At 40.8% G+C, this 19,173-nt stretch overlaps 1 protein-coding gene across 2 annotated transcripts in view; it reads right to left on the reverse strand.

Annotated features, from left to right (window-relative positions):
- Nucleotides 1-19,173, reverse strand: part of LOC126480040 (TBC1 domain family member 9) — a 164,534-nt gene that overhangs the window by 55,166 nt on the left and 90,195 nt on the right. For both annotated transcript variants that reach the window (XM_050103836.1, XM_050103835.1), the window contains exon 16: nt 16,051-16,236. In XM_050103836.1, the coding sequence (XP_049959793.1) occupies nt 16,051-16,236 (186 nt within the window). The remainder of the gene's footprint in view (nt 1-16,050; nt 16,237-19,173) is intronic.

Genomic DNA, 19,173 nt, shown 5'->3' on the forward strand with positions numbered 1-19,173 from the left:
CATCATACCGATGTAAAAGGCTGTGCAGTGCAGGCATGTCAGCTGATAAACGACGTGTTGTTTCACATGTGGCCCTGCCTTGAATTGTGTATGTATTACCAGTAGCAGGGCTGGAATAGGTGGTTGTGGGGAGATGCATGGGGCAGGTTTTGCAGCGGGGTCGGTTACAGGGGTAGGAACTGCTGGGTAGAGAAGGTGGTCTGGGAATATTGTAGGATTTGACAAGGATGTTATGGAGGTTGGGGGGGGGGGGGGGGGCGACAAAAGGCAACTCTGTGTGGTGTGGGGAGAATATTGTCAAGGGATGATCTCATTTCAGGGCTTGACTTAAGAAAGTCATATCCCTGGTGGAGTAATTTGTTGATGTATTCGAGGCCAGGATAATACTGGGTGACAAGGGGGATGCTTCTATGTGGTCTGGGGGTAGAAACATTGTTGTTGGACGGGGAGGAATGTATTGCTCGGGAGATCTGTTTGTGGACAAGGCCTGCAGGATAGTTGCGGGAGAAGAAAGCACTGGTCAGGTTATTGGTGTAATTGAGGGATTCGTCACTGGAGCAGAAACGTTTGCCATGAATACCTAGGCTGTAGGGAAGGGAGCGTTTGATGTGGAATGGGTGGCAGCTATCAAAGTGAAGGTACTGTTGTTTGTTTGTGGGTTTGATGTGGACAGAGGTGTGGATGTGAGCTTCAACAGGATGGTAAACATCCAGGAAGGTGGCTTGGGTTTTGGAGAAGGACCAGGTGAAATTCAGATTCGAAAAGGAGTTGAGGTTATGGAGGAAATTAAGGAGTGTTTCTTCACCATGAGTCCAGACCACAAAGATGTCATCTATAAACCTATACCAGGCCAGGGGAAGCAGCTGTTGGGTCTTCAAGAAAGCCTCCTCCATGCGGCCCATGAAGAGGTTGGCATAGGACGGAGCCATCCTGGTTCCCATGGCTGTTCCCCTGATTTGTTTGTAGGTCTGACCTTGAAAAGTGAAGTAATTATGGGTGAGGATGAAGTTGGTAAGTGTGATAAGGAACGAGGTTTTTGGAAGATCTTCGGGTGGGCATTGGGAGAGGTAGTGTTCAAGGGCAGAGAGACCATGGGTATGTGGGATGTTTGTGTAAAGGGATGTAGCATCTATGGTGACAAGAAACGTTTCAGGTGGGAGGGGAGTGGGAATGGATTTGAGGCATTCTAGGAAGTGCTTTGTGTCTTTGATGTAGGATGGGAGTTTGCTGGTGATAGGTTGGAGGTGTTGGTCTACCAGAGCTGAGATACATTCTATTGGGGCTTTGAAGCCTGTTACAATTGGGCGGACAGGATGGTTCTCTTTGTGGATTTTGGGTAATAGGTAGAAGGTAGGGGTACGTCGCTCAGGTGGAGTGAGTAGGTCTACGGAAGCCGTTGTGAGGCCTTGTGAGGGACCTTGGATTTTTAGTATTTTCTGCAGCTCAGTCTGGATGAAGGGAATGGGATCCTGGGTAACAGCTTTGTAGGTTGAGGTGTCGGAGAGTTGATGCAGTCCTTCTGCCACATATTCCACATGGTCAAGTATCATAGTTGTGGAGCCTTTATCCGCCGGGAGGATGAAAATAGAGCGGTCTGTTTTCAGCTTCTTGATGGCACGGGATTCAGCTGGGGTGATGTTGGGGGTTGTTGGGATGTTTTTCAAGAAGGACTGGGAGGCAACACTGGATGTGAGGAATTCCTGAAATGTCTGAAAGGGATGGTTTTGGGGGAGGGGAGGAGGATCCCTTTGGGAAGGCGGTCGGAACTGTTCTAGACAGGGTTCAACACTGGGTTTAGTATTTGGGGGCTGTGTTTGGGTGGTGAAGAGATATTTCCAGTTGAGGTTCCGGGTGAATGAGAGGAGATCTTTAACCAGAGCAGTGTGGTTGAATTTAGGCGTGGGGCTAAAGGTTAAGCCTTTTGATAAAACAGATGTCTCTGGAGGAGAGAGGGATCTGGATGAGAGGTTTAGAACTGAATTCTGACTGGTGATATGTGGCATTTGACTGTGGTTATAGTTGAGATTTGGTCTGTGTGGGGTATGTGCTTGGATTGGGAGATTGAGTAGGGTGGCTAGGCTAGGTTTGTTGGCTATGAGGGGGGTTTGTTGAAGGTGCTGCTGCGGTTGGTGTTTGTGAGGGATAGGGAGAGGGACCCCTTCTTGGGTGTTGCACTAGCACTGTGGATAGTTTTTTCAGGTGGTGTGTGGCATGGAACTCAAGTTTACAGCTGGCTTCTAGGATGATGTTCCTGAGTGTGTTCTCCAAGCAGGGGTTTGAGAGGTGGAGGACTTTGAAGAGAGATAGGAGCTGTTGGGAGTGGTGGTTACATGAAGTAGTGTAGAGATTCAGGACAAGTTGGGTAGGGGCTAAGGGTTGAAAGTTCTGGAAGTCCAGGAGAGACTGGTGGAAGGAGGGATTGCACCCAGAGATGGGAACTTTTAAGGTAAGTCCTTTAGGGGTAATTCCAAAGGTTAAGCAGGACCAGAGGAAAAGTATGTGGGATTGCAGTTTAGCTAGATTGAATGCATGTTTCCAGAATGAATGTAAATAATGTGGTATAGGATTAGGGTGGCTACAACGTATGTGCCATTTGGTTTCTCCCACCCAACACCAGTCCCTCGGAACTGCGGAGATGGGAACTTGCACTCCAACACATCCTTTCATCCCGCCATCCCCCTGGACTGAACCTACGTTAACCAACCTCACTCCCATTTACTCTTCAGTCTTGTCCTTTTTCCCCTCTCCTCTTTAGCCATTCATGCATCTTTTCATCCTACATAGTTGTGTTTATCTTAATACTATATACCACTTTACTTCTGTATGCATCCTCTTTGGTTTGAAGCTGGCACAGTACTTAACAGTAGAATATCTTTGCCTTCCCTCTGACAACCATGCCTCCATCCTTGCTACCCTCCCTGTTGCTTCATAACCTGGGTTGTGAGTAACTAAATCCACTTTCCCTTCTTCCCTTTTTTCTCATCTCTCCTCCCTGATGAAGGAACAAAGTTCCAAAAGCTAGGAATGTAAATTTTCTGTTCTGTTTTGTGTAACTATCGGCTGTATTGAGCTGAGGTAAGTACTGGCCAGCCCCTCTATCTCTTTGTTAGTATTTGTTTCACATCTGAATAGTTTCATTGTATTTTGCTGGATCAACAAGCACTTATAACACCTTTGTTTTTAATCTGCATGAAAACTCCATCAGGTGGCAGAAAGCTATGTCCTATTACGAAAAACATAATGTTAATTTCTTTAACATGAGGCGAAGGTTTATACAGCCAATAAGTGAACTTAGTAATTGGGTTCATTGACGATATCGTCTTGACCTGGACTCAGGACCAAGACACCGTATCTCCATTCCTTCACACCCCAAACACGTTCTCTGCCATCTACTTCACGAAATCCTCCTCAACCCAGCATGTCACCTCAATATACACAACCTTCCTCATGCCCATGATCTTAACACTACTGAATTCTACATTTCCCAATGTCCTTCAGACTACAAACCCATTACCTCGTTCCTTGTATACTTTACTAACTTTATTCTAATCCACAACTACTTCTCATTTGAAGGAAAGGCATAAACAAATCCATGGCACAGCCATGCGCACCCACATGGCACCCTCCTACGCTAACCTTTTTATGGGACACCAAGATGGGACATCCTTTGCCCCCCAAAACACAAAACCCCTAGTCTGGCTCACGTTCATTGAGGACATCTTCATGATCTGGACTCAGGGCCGAGACACCCTATCGTCATTCCTTCACAACATCAACACCTCTCTGGTGGTCCTCCTCAAACTAGCACCTGCATTTTGACAGCTGTCATCCCTTTCGCACCAAAAAATCCCTCCCATAAAGCCTGACCACCTGGTGACAGCATATCTGCAGTGACAAAAACTTCCTTGCTTAGTATGCTGAGGGTCTTACCATTACGGCGTAAAGTCAAGTGCCAGCACGCCAGTCGGGGAATGATAAAGCAGAGGTGGCTGTGAGAAGACGTCAGCCAATCTCATGCTGACCAACCCCTCTCCACGACAATATGACAGCGGCGACCCCTATGTGAAGAGGACATAAGTGCCGTGACCGACTGGCGACGCCCAGCTGAGTAGTAGCTTCAGGACTAGCGATGTGGATAGAAGCATCAACACTTGTTACTTCACTTGTACACACTATGTAGCTCAGACCTGGAATTGCTTATACTGAAGAAGATTGATTATTTCATATGTTGCCCTTTGCTTGCGACACATCTCTGTAATTGCAAAGTTAAGTATTCTATCTTTTCATTTAGTAATAAAACTCATTGATAAGATTTGTTTGAGTGTTTGTCTAGCAAACCGAGCACGAAGGTTTTCTAGACACCACATTTTTGACAACAAGCATGGAGATGTAATATTTGGGACGAGAAGGTGAACCAACACCAACATGGCATGTTCACACTTTGCAGCTAGGGCCTAGCTGCCACTGTTTTCTTTTGTCGTGGGCTTCTGTATTTTGCTGGTACCTTAATTCTAAACTGTTCAAACTATTTAGACGACATTGTCTTATCAGATCATACACCTGAAGAAGACACTACAGATTTGCATGCTTTGTTTCATATGTTATCTGATGCAGGACTAAAGTATAGACTGGACAAGTGGGATTTTTTTAAACCTGAGTTGCAGTATCTTGGTCACGTCAAACAGTCAAGGTGTACATCCTCTTCACACATTTTTTTTAGCCACGTGAGACCTGCCAGTTCCTCAGTGTCACAGAATTGCAGTCAGTCTTAAGGAAAATGAACTACTATATTCGGTTCATACTGAGTGCTGCACAAATTGCAGCTCCATTGCATCGCTTGCGTCACAAGAATGTGCCCTTTGTTTGACAGATGAGTGCCAAGACACTTTTCGAAAACTTAAAGATGCATTTCTCAGTGATCGATGCTCGGTTCACTTTGATCTTGACAAACCAGTTGTGTTGCAAGTTGACACTTCTTCATACAGAATCAGTGCAGTGCTTTCGCACAGATTTGGTGATAAAGACAGACCTATTGCTTTTGTATCAAAAGTGTTGTCCAAAGCTCAGTGTAACTATTCACAAATAGAGGAAGAGGCATTGGCTATTGTGGATCGTGTCACCAAATTCCACCACTATTTGTATGGCAGAAAATTCTGCTTAGTAATGGATCACAAACCGATGCAGTCCTTGTTTCATTCGATGAAGCCAGTTCCTGTACGAACTGATCAAAAATTGCAAAGATAGGCTTTGTTGTTGTCTCAATACCATCACGAGATTGTGTATTGTCCAACATCTCAACATAGTAATGCAGAAAAACTTTCAGATCTTCTGAGTGACGCTTTTGCTGCATCTCGTTGTCACTTTGAAGCTCAAGATTCTGAATTGCTTCAATCCTTTCCTCTCAACTATAGGAAAATAGCACAGTCCACAGAAGCTGATTCAAATTTGAACATTTTGCTCAAATACATTCCCACATCTTGGCCTTGCTCATTGCACAGCATAAAGAACTCTGTAGTGCGCAGATACTTTGCATGTTGGCATAGCCTCGCTATACAGCAAGGTGTGAGTCTTGTACAAAATAACAGTGGACAGTCCCTTGTGTTCATCCCCAAAGCTTTGCAAAAAGAAGTGCTGCAGTTACTTCACCAAGGACACTGGGTGACTGTTCATATGAAACAGTTAGTGCATCAACACTATACTTGGCAGGGCACGGACACCCAAATAGAACAGGTGAAGTCACGGTGTCACGTATGTGCGGAAAATCAGTCCACTCCACCACACAAATTCTCTGCTTAGCGTAAGTTGCAATCACCATGGCAACATGTGCACTTAGACTTTGCGGGACCTTTTTGGAACACTCGTTGGTTGATTGTGGTAGAACCTTAAACCAAATTTCCTTTTCCTGTGCCACTGAACTCGACAATGTCATGTAGCACAATTCAGGTGTTGTCCTCTATTTTTTGCCTCGAAGGTTTGTCTGAAGTCATAGTGTCAGACAACTGCCCTCAATTCATGTCAAATGAATTTGAAACAGTCTGTGAATGCAATGGCATTCAGTATCTAACTAGTAAACCGTTCCACCCACAGTCGAACAGTGAAGCAGAATGTTTTGTCACAATTTTCAAGCATCAGATTGCCAAACTTCGCTCCGCACACACCAGGGATCAAGCACTGCAACTGTTTCTCGTCTCCTATCATTCTCATCCATAAGATGCACCATCGCTGGCGGAATTGCTTCACGGCCACTGTCATCGGACACTGTTCCACGCTCCTCAGCTTCAGGCGCTGAAGGGAGGCCACAAGTAACATTCCGCTCTGCATGATATTGTGTTCTTCAGTGGCAGCAGACGGTGGGTCTTGTGTCTTAAGTGTGCCTGTCTGCAACTTGATGAATCTTCTTCATGGTTAATAGCCATCTTCCTTTTTCCTACATTGTTAATATTCCTACCTGGAGTTTCCATTGTTTAATAATTAATATAGTATTTCCATTGTGGCCCAAATAAACATCACTGATACATTGAAGAGTTTCAGTGCCAGTTAAACTGACCATCATCATCATCATCATCATCTTCTTCTTCATCATTTAAGACTGATTATGCCTTTCAGCGTTTAGTCTGGAGCATAGTCCCCCTTATAAAATTCCTCCATGATCCCCTATTCAATGCTAACATTGGTGCCTCTTCTGATGTTAAGCCTATTGCTTCAAAATCATTCTTAACCGAATCCAGGTACCTTCTCCTTGGTCTACCCCGACTCCTCCTACCCTCTACTGCTGAACCCATGAGTCTCTTGGGTAACCTTGCTTCTCCCATGTGTGTAACATGACTCCACCATCTAAGCCTGTTCGCCCTGACTGCTACATCTATAGAATTCATTCCCAGTTTTTCTTTGATTTCCTCATTGTGGACACCCTCCTGCCATTGTTCCCATCTACTAGTACCTGCAATCATCCTAGCTACTTTCATATCTGTAACCTCAACCTTGTTGATAAGGTAACCTGAATCCACCCAGCTTTCGCTCGCATGCAACAAAGTTGGCCGAAAGATTGAACGGGGCATAGATAACTTAGTCATGGTACTGACTTCCTTCTTGCAGAAGAGAGTAGATCGTAGCTGAGCGCTCACTGCATAAGCTTTGCTACACCTCGCTTCCAGTTCTTTCACTATGTTGCCATCCTGTGAGAATATGCATCCTAAGTACTTGAAACCGTCCACCTGTTCTAACTTTGTTCCTCCTATTTGGCACTCATCCGTTTATATCTCTTTCCCACTGACATTACTTTTGTTTTGGAGATGCTAATCTTCATAACAAAAGTAATGTCAGTGGGAAAGAGATATAAACGGATTGAGTGCCAAATAGGAGGAACAAAGAAACAATTATCAATCACAATCAACAATTATCAATCACACAAAAATGATGTTACTTCCTTTGCTCCTTTAGAAAACTTTTCTTCAAATCAAATGTATGATTTAACAGTCTCTCTCTTAAGATATGACTCTGAATGACCTTTAGCATTACTAAAATTATTTAATTAAATTTGGAAACTTAAAAGGTCTGCTGATCAGGCAGCTTGGGCAGTGTCCAGATCTTCTGACAGTCATACCATACTGTCCACAGAATTGGATCATTTTTCTTCTTTAACAGAGTGGATAGTGCTTTGTGTCACATTGTGACATCAAATTTCAATTTGTTCCCTCATCTGGAGCAGGTTTGATGCCTATTTCAACTGAAAACATTGTGAGTAAACATCATTCTAAGAATGGCAAACCATATTATACTAGGCTCTGAATAAACCCTGGAAGTATGATTCAGTAGCGGTCCTTCATTTTACACTCTATTTCTTCAGGAGCAAGGTCATCAGCTTCAAACCTTTTGTTCTCTGACCATTCCCTTTTCAGAAACAACTAGTAAATCCTATGCAGCCTTTGACTATTCAGTTCTGAGAGAAGATACCTCCTACCTGTTTAAACTTCACAGAAATAAATTTCAGAGAATTTCTACCTATTCATGAATTGTATGTAATTATTCACTTTTTTTTGCACACTTGTGGCTATTATTGTTCCCCCTCCCCCTCTCCTTTCTTTAGGAGACCTCTAATGCATAATGAGTACACCAATTCAAAATCAGTACACACCTTGCAGCACTCCCAACAAGTACATTAAACCAGACTGGAATGCGATACAGTTTCTTGTCAGAGATGTAATACTTGCAATGGAATTTTGCAGCACTTATCAATAAGTTGACTGTCACTTTTAACTTCAGTGATCTTTAAATGTCTCATGATAAAACAATCCTGTGACATCCTAGGTGATTTTTGCATTAAGGGATTCCACCATCATCCAGAGCACATTTCTGCACCTAACATGCTGAGCTATTTCTAAGTAACCATGCAACAGTCAGGTAAATATCTTGTCAGACTGCTGCCTACGATAATGGATTCACATCAATGTATATGAACCAAAATTAAGAGGCAGCATATACTACTGTCCCCTATGTATTACTCCCACAGGGAGCATTAAGAAGAAAATTAGACAAATTACAGTGTGCACAGAGGCATTTAAGCAATCAATCTTCCTGGAAACTATCCATGTATGAAATGAGAAGGAACCCTAATACATGTTACTATAGAAATTATCCATTGCCATACCCTTCAAGTGGATTCAAAGTAGAGATGATGTAATGTAGATGCAGACTTGAACCTGGAATCTTGCCTTTCATTGGCAATACACTTACCGACTGAGCCACTCAGGCAGAACTCACAACCTGCCCTCACTGTTTTATTGCTGCTAGTGTCCATTTCTTTCACTTCAAACTTCACAGAAGTTCTCCAAACTGCCTTATTGGACTAGCACATGCCACACTTCTAGAAATGTCTGTCAAATCAAAACTTAACCGTAAAAAGGCTGAAGTGTACTATTCAGAACTTTTCATTATACACTGGTGAGCCAAAATGTTATGACCACATACTTAATAGCATGCATCTTCACATTTGAAACACGAAACAGCAAGGATGCCTCATAGCATGGATTTATGCAGTTCCATAAATTAAGGGCTGGCAATATGTGGGTGAAGAGCTGGTGCCTGAATGTCACAAATTTTCTCCATCAGGTTCAGACGAGGCAAATTTGGTCGACAATTCATAAAACCCAGTTCACTGTAATGCTCCTCAAACCACTCGAGCATAATTTTGGTCTTGTGACGCAGGGAGTTATCCTGCTGAAAGATGCTATCACCAGGGGGGAAGACACCAAGCATGAAGGGCTGCAGGTGGTCCACAATTATGTTCATGTATTCCAGAATGAATTTTTCACTCTCAGTGGAGTATGCACTGATACAAAACTCCCTGGCAGATCCAAACTGTGTGCCAGAACGAGACTAACGTGTGGCCTTTACCTTTCGTGAGCAAGTGCCCTACCTTCTGAGCTACCCAAGTATGACTCACGAACTGACATCACAGCTCCACTTCCGCCAGTACCTCACCTCCTATCTTCTAAACTTCACACAAGTTCTCCTGAATGGTTGAAATATGCTGAAGTTAAGCCACTGTTTAAGAAGGGAGATAAAAAAATAGCATCAAATTTCCGTCCAATTTCACTGTTGCCAGCATTCTCAAAAATTTTAGAAAAAGTAATTTACAATTGGCTTTATAACCAATTTATCTCAAATAACATACTGTCAAAGTCACAGTTTGGATTTCTAAAGGGTTCTGATATTGAAAAGGCTATCTGCACTTACAGTGAAAATGTGCTTAATTCATTAGACAAAAAATTGCAGGCAACTGGTATATATTGTGATCTCTCAAAGGCATTTGACTGTGTATATCACAATATCCTTTTAAGTAAATTAGAATATTATAGTGTAACAGGAAATGCTGCAAAATGGTTCAAATCTTATATCTCTGACAGGAAACAAAGGGTGTTATTAGGAAAGCGACATGTATCAAGCTATCAGACATCATCCAACTGGGAACTAATTACACGTGGGGTCCCACAAGGTTCCATTTTGGAGCCCTTACTTTTTCTTGTGTATATCAATGACCTTTCATCAGTAACATTACCAGATGCCAAGTTCGTTTTGTTTGCCGATGATACAAACATTGCAATAAATAGCAAATCAAGTGTAGTCTTAGAAAGATCAGCTAATAAAATATTTGTGGACATTAATCACTGGTTCCTAGCCAATTATTTGTCACTAAACTTTGAAAAAACACACTACATGCAGTTCAGAGCTTGCAAGGGGTGTCACACGAGTATATGCCTAACATACGATGACAAGCAGATAGAAGAAGTGGACAGTGTTAAATTCTTGGGATTACAGCTTGATAATAAATTCAACTGGGAGGAGCACACCACAGAACTGCTGAAGCGTCTTAACAAATCTCTGTTTGCAATGCGAATTGCGTCAGACATAGGGGATATAAAAATGAAAAGGCTGGCGTACTATGCTTACTTTTATTCCATAATGTCATATGGGATTATTTTTTGGGTTAATTCATCAAGCCAAGCTGAAGTTTTCCAGGTACAAAAACGTGCAGTAAGAGTTATATGTGGTGTGAACTCAAGAACATCCTGCAGAAGCCTGTTTAAGGAACTAGGGATATTAACTAATGCTTTCCAATATAGCTATTCCTTAATGAAATTTGTCATTAAAAATATATCACTTTTTCAAACCAACAGCTCAATTCACGGAATCAATACTAGAAATAAGAATAATCTTCACAAGGATTTAAAGTCACTTAGTCTTGTACAAAAAGGTGTGCATTATTCAGGAACATACATTTTCAATAAGTTGCCAGTGTGTGTATATATATATATATATATATATATATATATATAAAAAACAAAGATGAGGTGACTTACCGAACAAAAGCGCTGGCAGGTCGATAGATACACAAACATACACACAAAATTCAAGCTTTCGCAACAAACTGTTGCCTCATCAGGAAAGAGGGAAGGAGAGGGGAAGACGAAAGGAAGTGGGTTTTAAGGGAGAGGGTAAGGAGTCATTCCAATCCCGGGAGCGGAAAGACTTACCTTAGGGGGAAAAAGGACAGGTATACACTCGCACATATCCATCCACACATACAGACACAAGCAGTTTGTTTGTGTGTCTATCGACCTGCCAGCACTTTTGTTCGGTAAGTCACCTCATCTTTGTTTTTATATATAATTTTTCCCACGTGGAATGTTTCCTTCCATTATATTGATATATATATATAAAAACAAAGATTATGTGACTTACCAAATGAAAGTGCTGGCAGGTCGACAGACACACAAACAAACACAAACATACACACAAAATTCAAGCTTTCGCAACAAACTGTTGCCTCATCAGGAAAGAGGGAAGGAGAGGGAAAGACGAAAGGATGTGGGTTTTAAGGTAGAGGGTAAGGAGTCATTCCAATCCCGGGAGCGGAAAGACTTACCTTAGGGGGAAAAAAGGACGGGTATACACTCGCGCACACACACACACACACACACACACACACACACACACACACACACACATATCCATCCACACATATACAGACACAAGCAGCTCCTTACCCTCTCCCTTAAAACCCACATCCTTTCGTCTTTCCCTCTCCTTCCCTCTTTCCTGATGAGGCAACAGTTTGTTGCGAAAGCTTGAATTTTGTGTGTATGTTTGTGTGTCTGTCGACCTGCCAGCACTTTCATTTGGTAAGTCACATCATCTTTGTTTTTAGATATATTTTTCCTACGTGGAATGTTTCCCTCTATTATATATATATATATATATATATATATATATATATATATATATATATATATATATGGTTATAATAGAGGGAAACATTCCACGTAGGAAATATATATCTAAAAACAAAGATGATGTGACTTACCAAATGAAAGTGCTGGCAGGTCGACAGACACACAAACAAACACAAACATACACGCAAAATTCAAGCTTTCGCAACAAACTGTTGCCTCATCAGGAAAGAGGGAAAGACGAAAGGAAGTGGGTTTTAAGGGAGAGGGTAAGGAGTCATTCCAATCCCGGGAGCGGAAAGACTTACCTTAGGGGGAAAAAAAGGACGGGTATACACTCGCACACACACACATATCCATCCACACATATACAGACACAAGCAGACATATTTAAAGACAAAATATGTCTGCTTGTGTCTGTATATGTGTGGATGGATATGTGTGTGTGTGCGAGTGTATACCCGTCCTTTTTTTCCCCCTAAGGTAAGTCTTTCCGCTCCCGGGATTGGAATGACTCCTTACCCTCTCCCTTAAAACCCACTTCCTTTCGTCTTTCCCTCTCCTTCCCTCTTTCCTGATGAGGCAACAGTTTGTTGCGAAAGCTTGAATTTTGTGTGTATGTTTGTGTGTCTGTCGACCTGCCAGCACTTTCATTTGGTAAGTCACATCATCTTTGTTTTTATATATATATATATATATATATATATATATATATATATATATATATGTGTGTGTGTGTGCGCAAGGCTCCAACCACCACATTCTGTGATGAGGCTTGGAGATCCAGCACCTAATTGCCTACTCATGATTTCACCATCCTTCAATCACTTCTCAGATGTTCACAATAGTAGTATGCGAACATCCAACCAGCTTCATTGTTTTTGAAGGAGTCATAAATGTGTGTGTGTGTGTGTGTGTGTGTGTGTGTGTGTGTGTGTGTGTGTGTGTGTGTGTGTGTGTGTAAATAAATAAAAAACTTTTTATTTTAGATTCAGTGCATTAGTATTTGTAAAATGACTCTTTCATATAGTGTTCATCAAAAAATGACGATCATTCCACTTGGGACCTGTGGAATGGTACATTAGCATCTTTGTTTTTAGTGTAAATATTTGTCATGTATTGTTGTTTTTCTGACATGTTCTACATCCTGGAGGACCTCCTCACTACGGATCAATTGGAATGAAAGTAAATGTAATCTAATCTAATCCTCTGAATCTTGCAGGACTAACACTCCTGTAAGTAAGAATATTACGGAGACACGGCTTAGCCACAGGCTGGGGGATGTTCGGAATAAATTTTCCACCCTGTGGTGGCACGTCCACTAATGTGAAACTTCCTGGCAGATTAAAATTGTGTGCTGGACTTCTGTGAAGTTTGGAAAGTAGGAGAAGAGTTACTGGTGGAAGTAATGCTGCGAGAACAGATCATGAGTCTTGCTTGGGAGGCTCAGTTGGTACAGCACTTGCCTGTAAAAGGCAAAGGTCCCAAGTTTGAGTCTTGGCCTGACACAGTTTTAATCTGTCAGGATGTTTCATTATTTACAAGTCCATAGCTTCGATTACTGTGAAAGGTGTCATAGATATCCAAGTGAATGTCCCTCATATCATAATGCTGCCAAAACCGATCTGGGTCCATAGAACAGTGCATGTTTTGAGAAGTCCTACGCCTGGATGATGGTGTATCTGGACATGACGATGAACCTGGTGTAACAAGAAATGTGATTCATTTGAGCACGCAATTTAATTCCAACAATCCACAATTCAATTTCAATTAAATCCCACACAATACAGTTGTGATTAACTGTCTTGTCGGGTCAACATGGCAACACAGAGGGTCATCACCTACACCGGCCCTGCTCACCATGTGCTGAGCAGTGTGCACTGAGACACTTATGCTTGCCCCAGCCCCAGCCCCAGCCCCAGCATCAGATCTGCCACAGATCAACATATATCCTGCTTTACAGAATGTGCAAGGCTCCAACATATATCCTGCTTTACAGAATGTGCAAGGCTCCAACCACCACATTCTGTGATGAGGCTTGGAGATCCAGCACCTAATTGCCTACTCATGATTTCACCATCCTTCAACCACTTCTCAGATGTTCACAATAGTAGTATGCGAACATCCAACCAGCTTCATTGTTTATGAGGGAGTCATTCCTAGACATTGGGCCATGATCACCTGTGCTTTGATAAAGTAACTTATGTTAGTGGATTTCCACATTTGAGGCCCATACCATTCCTAAAATGATTCTCCATCTCTGGTCCGCTTATACACTTCTATTACCCCAACCCAAGCACACAATGCACTGTGCAATGGTATTACATCTTAGCTCATCAGTGTATTTCGCTTTTACATAAATCTGAAATGCACTATGTAAGTCACTTCAACATATTTCCAATGGTGAAATGAAATCTGCCAGAAAGTTTCATATTTCCATCACGTTAAGCTACTATGAAAACCATTATTACCATCTTATAATCAGTAATTTCCATAACCAGGACTCAATGACCTTACAGAAACAATAACACATTTAAATAGAGCAAGGTTTGAACTACACACAGTAATTTTTCTACATAGTCACCAGTACTCATTACGCACTTTTGCCAACAATGAGCAAGAACCTGCATGCTGCACTTCAAAAAAGCTGATCCAGCTGAGGATAGCCATGGTATTACAGCTTTGTTGGCATCTGAGTCTGGAAAATGTCGGTCACATAGTCTTATTTTTTGTGAGCTGCCAAATTACTACTGTAAAGTGGATGTAGTAGGACAGTCCATCCAAATTTGGTAGCGAGTTCCATGGTAGCAAAACTGTTGTGCAGCCTGCTGTTATCGTGTTGCAGGGAGAAATTCATCATCTTCTCTGGCCTCACCCTGGAAATTTGGGCTTTTGGCTTAGTGTTTTCTTGTAGTGGCCTCTTAGGCTTTTTCAGTGTGACTGATTAATTATTTGATTCCAGATGTTCTGCCAGTTGTTGTTTTTATTTCATGCACAATATTCAGCAACAAATCCAACAATCTTCTTCAGGTGCTGCAAGCTTTGCTGGTATGTGTACTTTCTGCATTGACTCCAATCAGACAGTGTGGGCTAAGCTGGTCATCAAAATATTGCGCTTAAAATGGAAACAACACCTCGCCAGAAAATCTGGAAGCACGCTGTTGCCTTTTAGTGTTTTGGATTGACAGTTGCCCCAAGACATCCAAAATAACCACACCCTATCCACAACAGAAGATGCATGCACATCATTTTACCTGCAGATAGAAGTGTCTTTTTCTACTACTTTTTTGTTGGAAATTCGCATGCCACCAATCCATGGAGTGTCTTTTAGATTCTGGCTCACAATGGTGACAACATATTTCATCTCTTGTGATGATGGTATTTAGAAACGTTTCACCTTCAGCCTGCTATTGTTCCAGCAGGTCCACACAAATTTCCATTTCATGAATTTTTTGGTCTTCTATAAGCATCCAAGAGACTCTTTGTAATAACCAAGGTTACGTAATCTCTTGTGACGGCAATACAGTGGACAGTCAGCTGTACACACAATTACCTAGTTATCATCCACTGATAATCATTGGTGAGCTGATCAAAACACTTCTCATTTTGAGGGATGGGAGGGTCTGCCAGGATATGACTTTCATGCATATCTTTTTCAACACTAGTAAAACAACAGTACCCATTGCCTCACATTACTCATGCTTACAGTATTATCTCATACCTTTAGCGAGTTCTGATGGATTTCAATTAGTGTAATTTTTTCAGCAGTGGGCAATTCAATGTGTGTTTTTTTTTTTTTTTTTTTGGAACTCTATGACAACCCCATTTTGGAATGCTTTGCTGCCATTGCTGCTGCTATCTGCTGGAGCACAATGAAGCCAACAGGAAATCAGGGAGAACTTAAAAAATGCTACTACACCAACATAATCTGACTAGGACACCCCTCAAAGTAAAAAAAAGGACACATTAGTTTTGAAAGGACGCTAATATGCTAAAAGTAGATGATTATGCAAGCTTGCCATGCAGTAGCAAGAATTCTAAATTTGCTCAAGAGATGACCAATAATTGCCTCAAATATATGTTATGCATAACACATATAAAATGTCAGTATTCACTGGTATACTCAATTTATCAAATTCTTCATTTCTTTTTTAGCAAACTGTCAGGTCTACATGCCACACTGTTGTGTAAAAAGTAATATTTTCAAACATGAGAAGATCAAGTAGATAAATGAACCATATTTGAAAGTGATACTGGAATACCTTTGCTGCTCTACAAGAAACATAACATGTCCATAAGACGTAAATCAATACCACATTACCTGCAACTCTTCTGTAGTGAAATAACCCTCTGATGCAACACTACGGATTACATTACGACCAACGCCATCCTCCAGTTGCTGCACAACTCTTAACCTATACTTCAAGCGGAGGCGTTCTATACTGTTAGCAGTTAGAGTATCATAGTGCGTGTAGGCGTCATACAGCAGGCTCTGCACTGATATGCTCTGGTAGGTAAAAAGAAAAAGCTGTTATATAACTACAGATCACGAATTCGAATCAAAAAATTTTTAAAAATTCAAATCCGTCTGCTGACAAACTCAAAACATTATTAATATATCCTGTGTGAATTATATTAAGTTTAAAAATTTACTGTATAACTATAATAAAAAAGTAATCATACATCATAATATTACAAAGGTAAAGTAGCAATATGTGGGATATAAACTACATGTTACTTCCACAGTCAATTTTTACTCTGAAGTGGAGTGTGCACTGATTTGAAACTTCCTGTCAGATTAAAACTTTGTGCTGGACAAGGAATTGAACCTGGGACCTCTGTCAGTCATTAATCACTTGCCTGCAAAAGGCAAAGATACTGGTTAAGGTCCCAAGTCCAGCACACAAATGTAATCTGTGAGGTAGTTTTATATGGTATGTTTTTCACTCTCAGTATGATGCTTTGTATAAACACCAACTACTCAGTTATCTACAATTTCTGCATAACTGTACACTGAAAGCTCTGATGTAGGAGGCAGCTTAGGGTTTTTGTCCAATTTTCATGTTACAGGTCTCTGCCACTACTCTGTTTTTGCAAATGACGAGTCACTCATTACCAAATTATCAGAAAATCAACAACAAGTATCATTTTATTAGATTTTAAAACAATCAGTAGATGTGAAATATCTTTAATACTCAGATCATCTTCAAGTTTTCTCTAAAATTTTGGGAATGCTCCTAGATGTTATATACTTCCAGGAAACATTTGGGTTCAGAACTTCAACCATCTTCCAAGTGAGTCACGCACTGACATTTTTTCTACTTATGATATTCTTTCACTTGTGTATGTGTCTGCACCACATATGTTAGTATTATGATTACACTATAGCCTCTTTTATGCATAATACTACAATGTGTCACACTATTTTCACCATCACAAACTGAAGACAGAAGTAAACATCTGACTTACTAATAAAACACAATTTGGTGAGGTAAATAGCATGTGGTCATGATCCTAAAATTTCCTCAATACATTTATGTTGTCATGAATGTAGAAAACTTTATGTCAGAGTGGTGCTATCCTGTTTGCACCAAATATTATTGAAGGATATACTAAGTACACTGTAATTTCTTCTGTTGGCACATGAAATCAGGTAAACTCTAGCAAGATGAAAGGGTTCCCCCGACTATTTATAGTACCTAAAACTAAAAATCTGTAAATAAAACTGAAACAAGAATTCAATATGCATATAATGAGGAGTGGCAGAATTCAAAGGCACAGATAAAGCTGTAGCCACCTGTAGTAAGGTCTGGTGCACGTTCAGGTTCGCAGTTAGCCACAGTTTGGCTGTGCCCACCTATACAGGTAGACAACTAGTTAGATTGCATAACCATGTACTACCCAGCAACATAATGCTGGGCTGCTGGACATTATGCTGCTAGTTTCACATGTGGCCTAACCTTATAAACTGCAGGGTACCTTTGGAATTGGCTGAAATTTATCTATTAGGTATCAATATTCCATTCTGTGGTAGCATTATGCTCATGAATTGTTAAGGGACAGTCTGATGACAGTCAATGCACTTAATCTGGAAATCCATTGATAAAAAGGAATTGTGATTTGACTTTTGTTTTAATCACATGGTATTGATCATTTTGTTCCGAATGACACTGTCTCAAAATTAAATGGCTGAGTAATCTTAGTTCTTGCCCTTGTGTCTTTTTGATTGGCCTAGTTCTCTTTGCCTGTGTGCAATCATGTATCTAAATAGTGCATCTCTAATACATGATTGGGATTTCAGTCCAAATAAAGTTTCTAGCCTCGGCAAGCTCATTACCAGTAATGCTGCCTTGAGATTTCACCCAAATAAAGATAACAGATTTCCCCTCTTATCACACTGATACCAACACTTCAATGATCCTATGCAAGATAAAGAGTTTCCCATCTCTTTGGAACTAAGGTTTTTCAGAATTCTTAAAGCAGATAGTGCAGCACTAATTACAATGTATGAAGCATCCATTACGGCCACAAATTCTGCAGACATGATGATTGCCTCTTAATAATTTACATAATGCAGCCTTTTGCAGATCTGGAATGTTGAACATGCTTCTAATAGTGTCAGTCATTTTGAAGGAAACAGTGAAGACATGTATATTTATTTGAGAGCTATCTAAAAGCTGTGTCAAAATTTTATGGTGCAGCCACCATCGTGGAAGCACACGCAAACTCAAAATGGACAAATAATCACAACCACTGCAGTTAGCTAGTAACATGAAGGTCACTTAACTGGAAAGCAGGCAACAAAAACACAAAGACATTGAAGATTAAGTACAAGCATGGTTCCAAAGAGAAGGAACCTGCATGTTCTGACAAACTTGAGAATATATCCATACAGACGTCATTTACAACTCCACCAAAGCTTCATGCAACTAGCTCATACACCATTCAACATCAGTAGGTGAAACACAGTATTAGCAATTCACTTGAGACAGTATGACACAAAGTCAACATTAAAACTGTTGATGATTTCTGTTTGTATCCACTGGACACAATTCACTCAAGTGGTTGCCAAATTAGCAAAAACATCACAAACATCATCTAACTAGTTGAAATAAGGCCAAGAGTGAATTGCTAAGAGCAGTGGTTTCAAATGCCCAAGGTGAACATATTGTTATCAGTAACAACTAATGTATACACCTGTCTATTTCTTGCAAAAGCCAGCAAGGTAGGTCTGAATAATGACTCAGTTATGACAAACAAGGTAGCCCAGTCTGCATTCTGCTAAGAGTCCCACATGACCAATGATACAGACCCAAAAATTTTCCCACCAGAAAGCAACAGAAAACATTAAATAAATAAAGAATCATCTAAATTAACAACTCTTGTGCTGATATTTTAGTGGTATCTTACCAAGCCTCCATGGTTAAGGACAACAACAGTTAAT

Source organism: Schistocerca serialis, chromosome 1, assembly GCF_023864345.2.
Source record: "Schistocerca serialis cubense isolate TAMUIC-IGC-003099 chromosome 1, iqSchSeri2.2, whole genome shotgun sequence".
Classification (NCBI taxonomy): Eukaryota; Metazoa; Arthropoda; class Insecta; order Orthoptera; family Acrididae; genus Schistocerca; species Schistocerca serialis.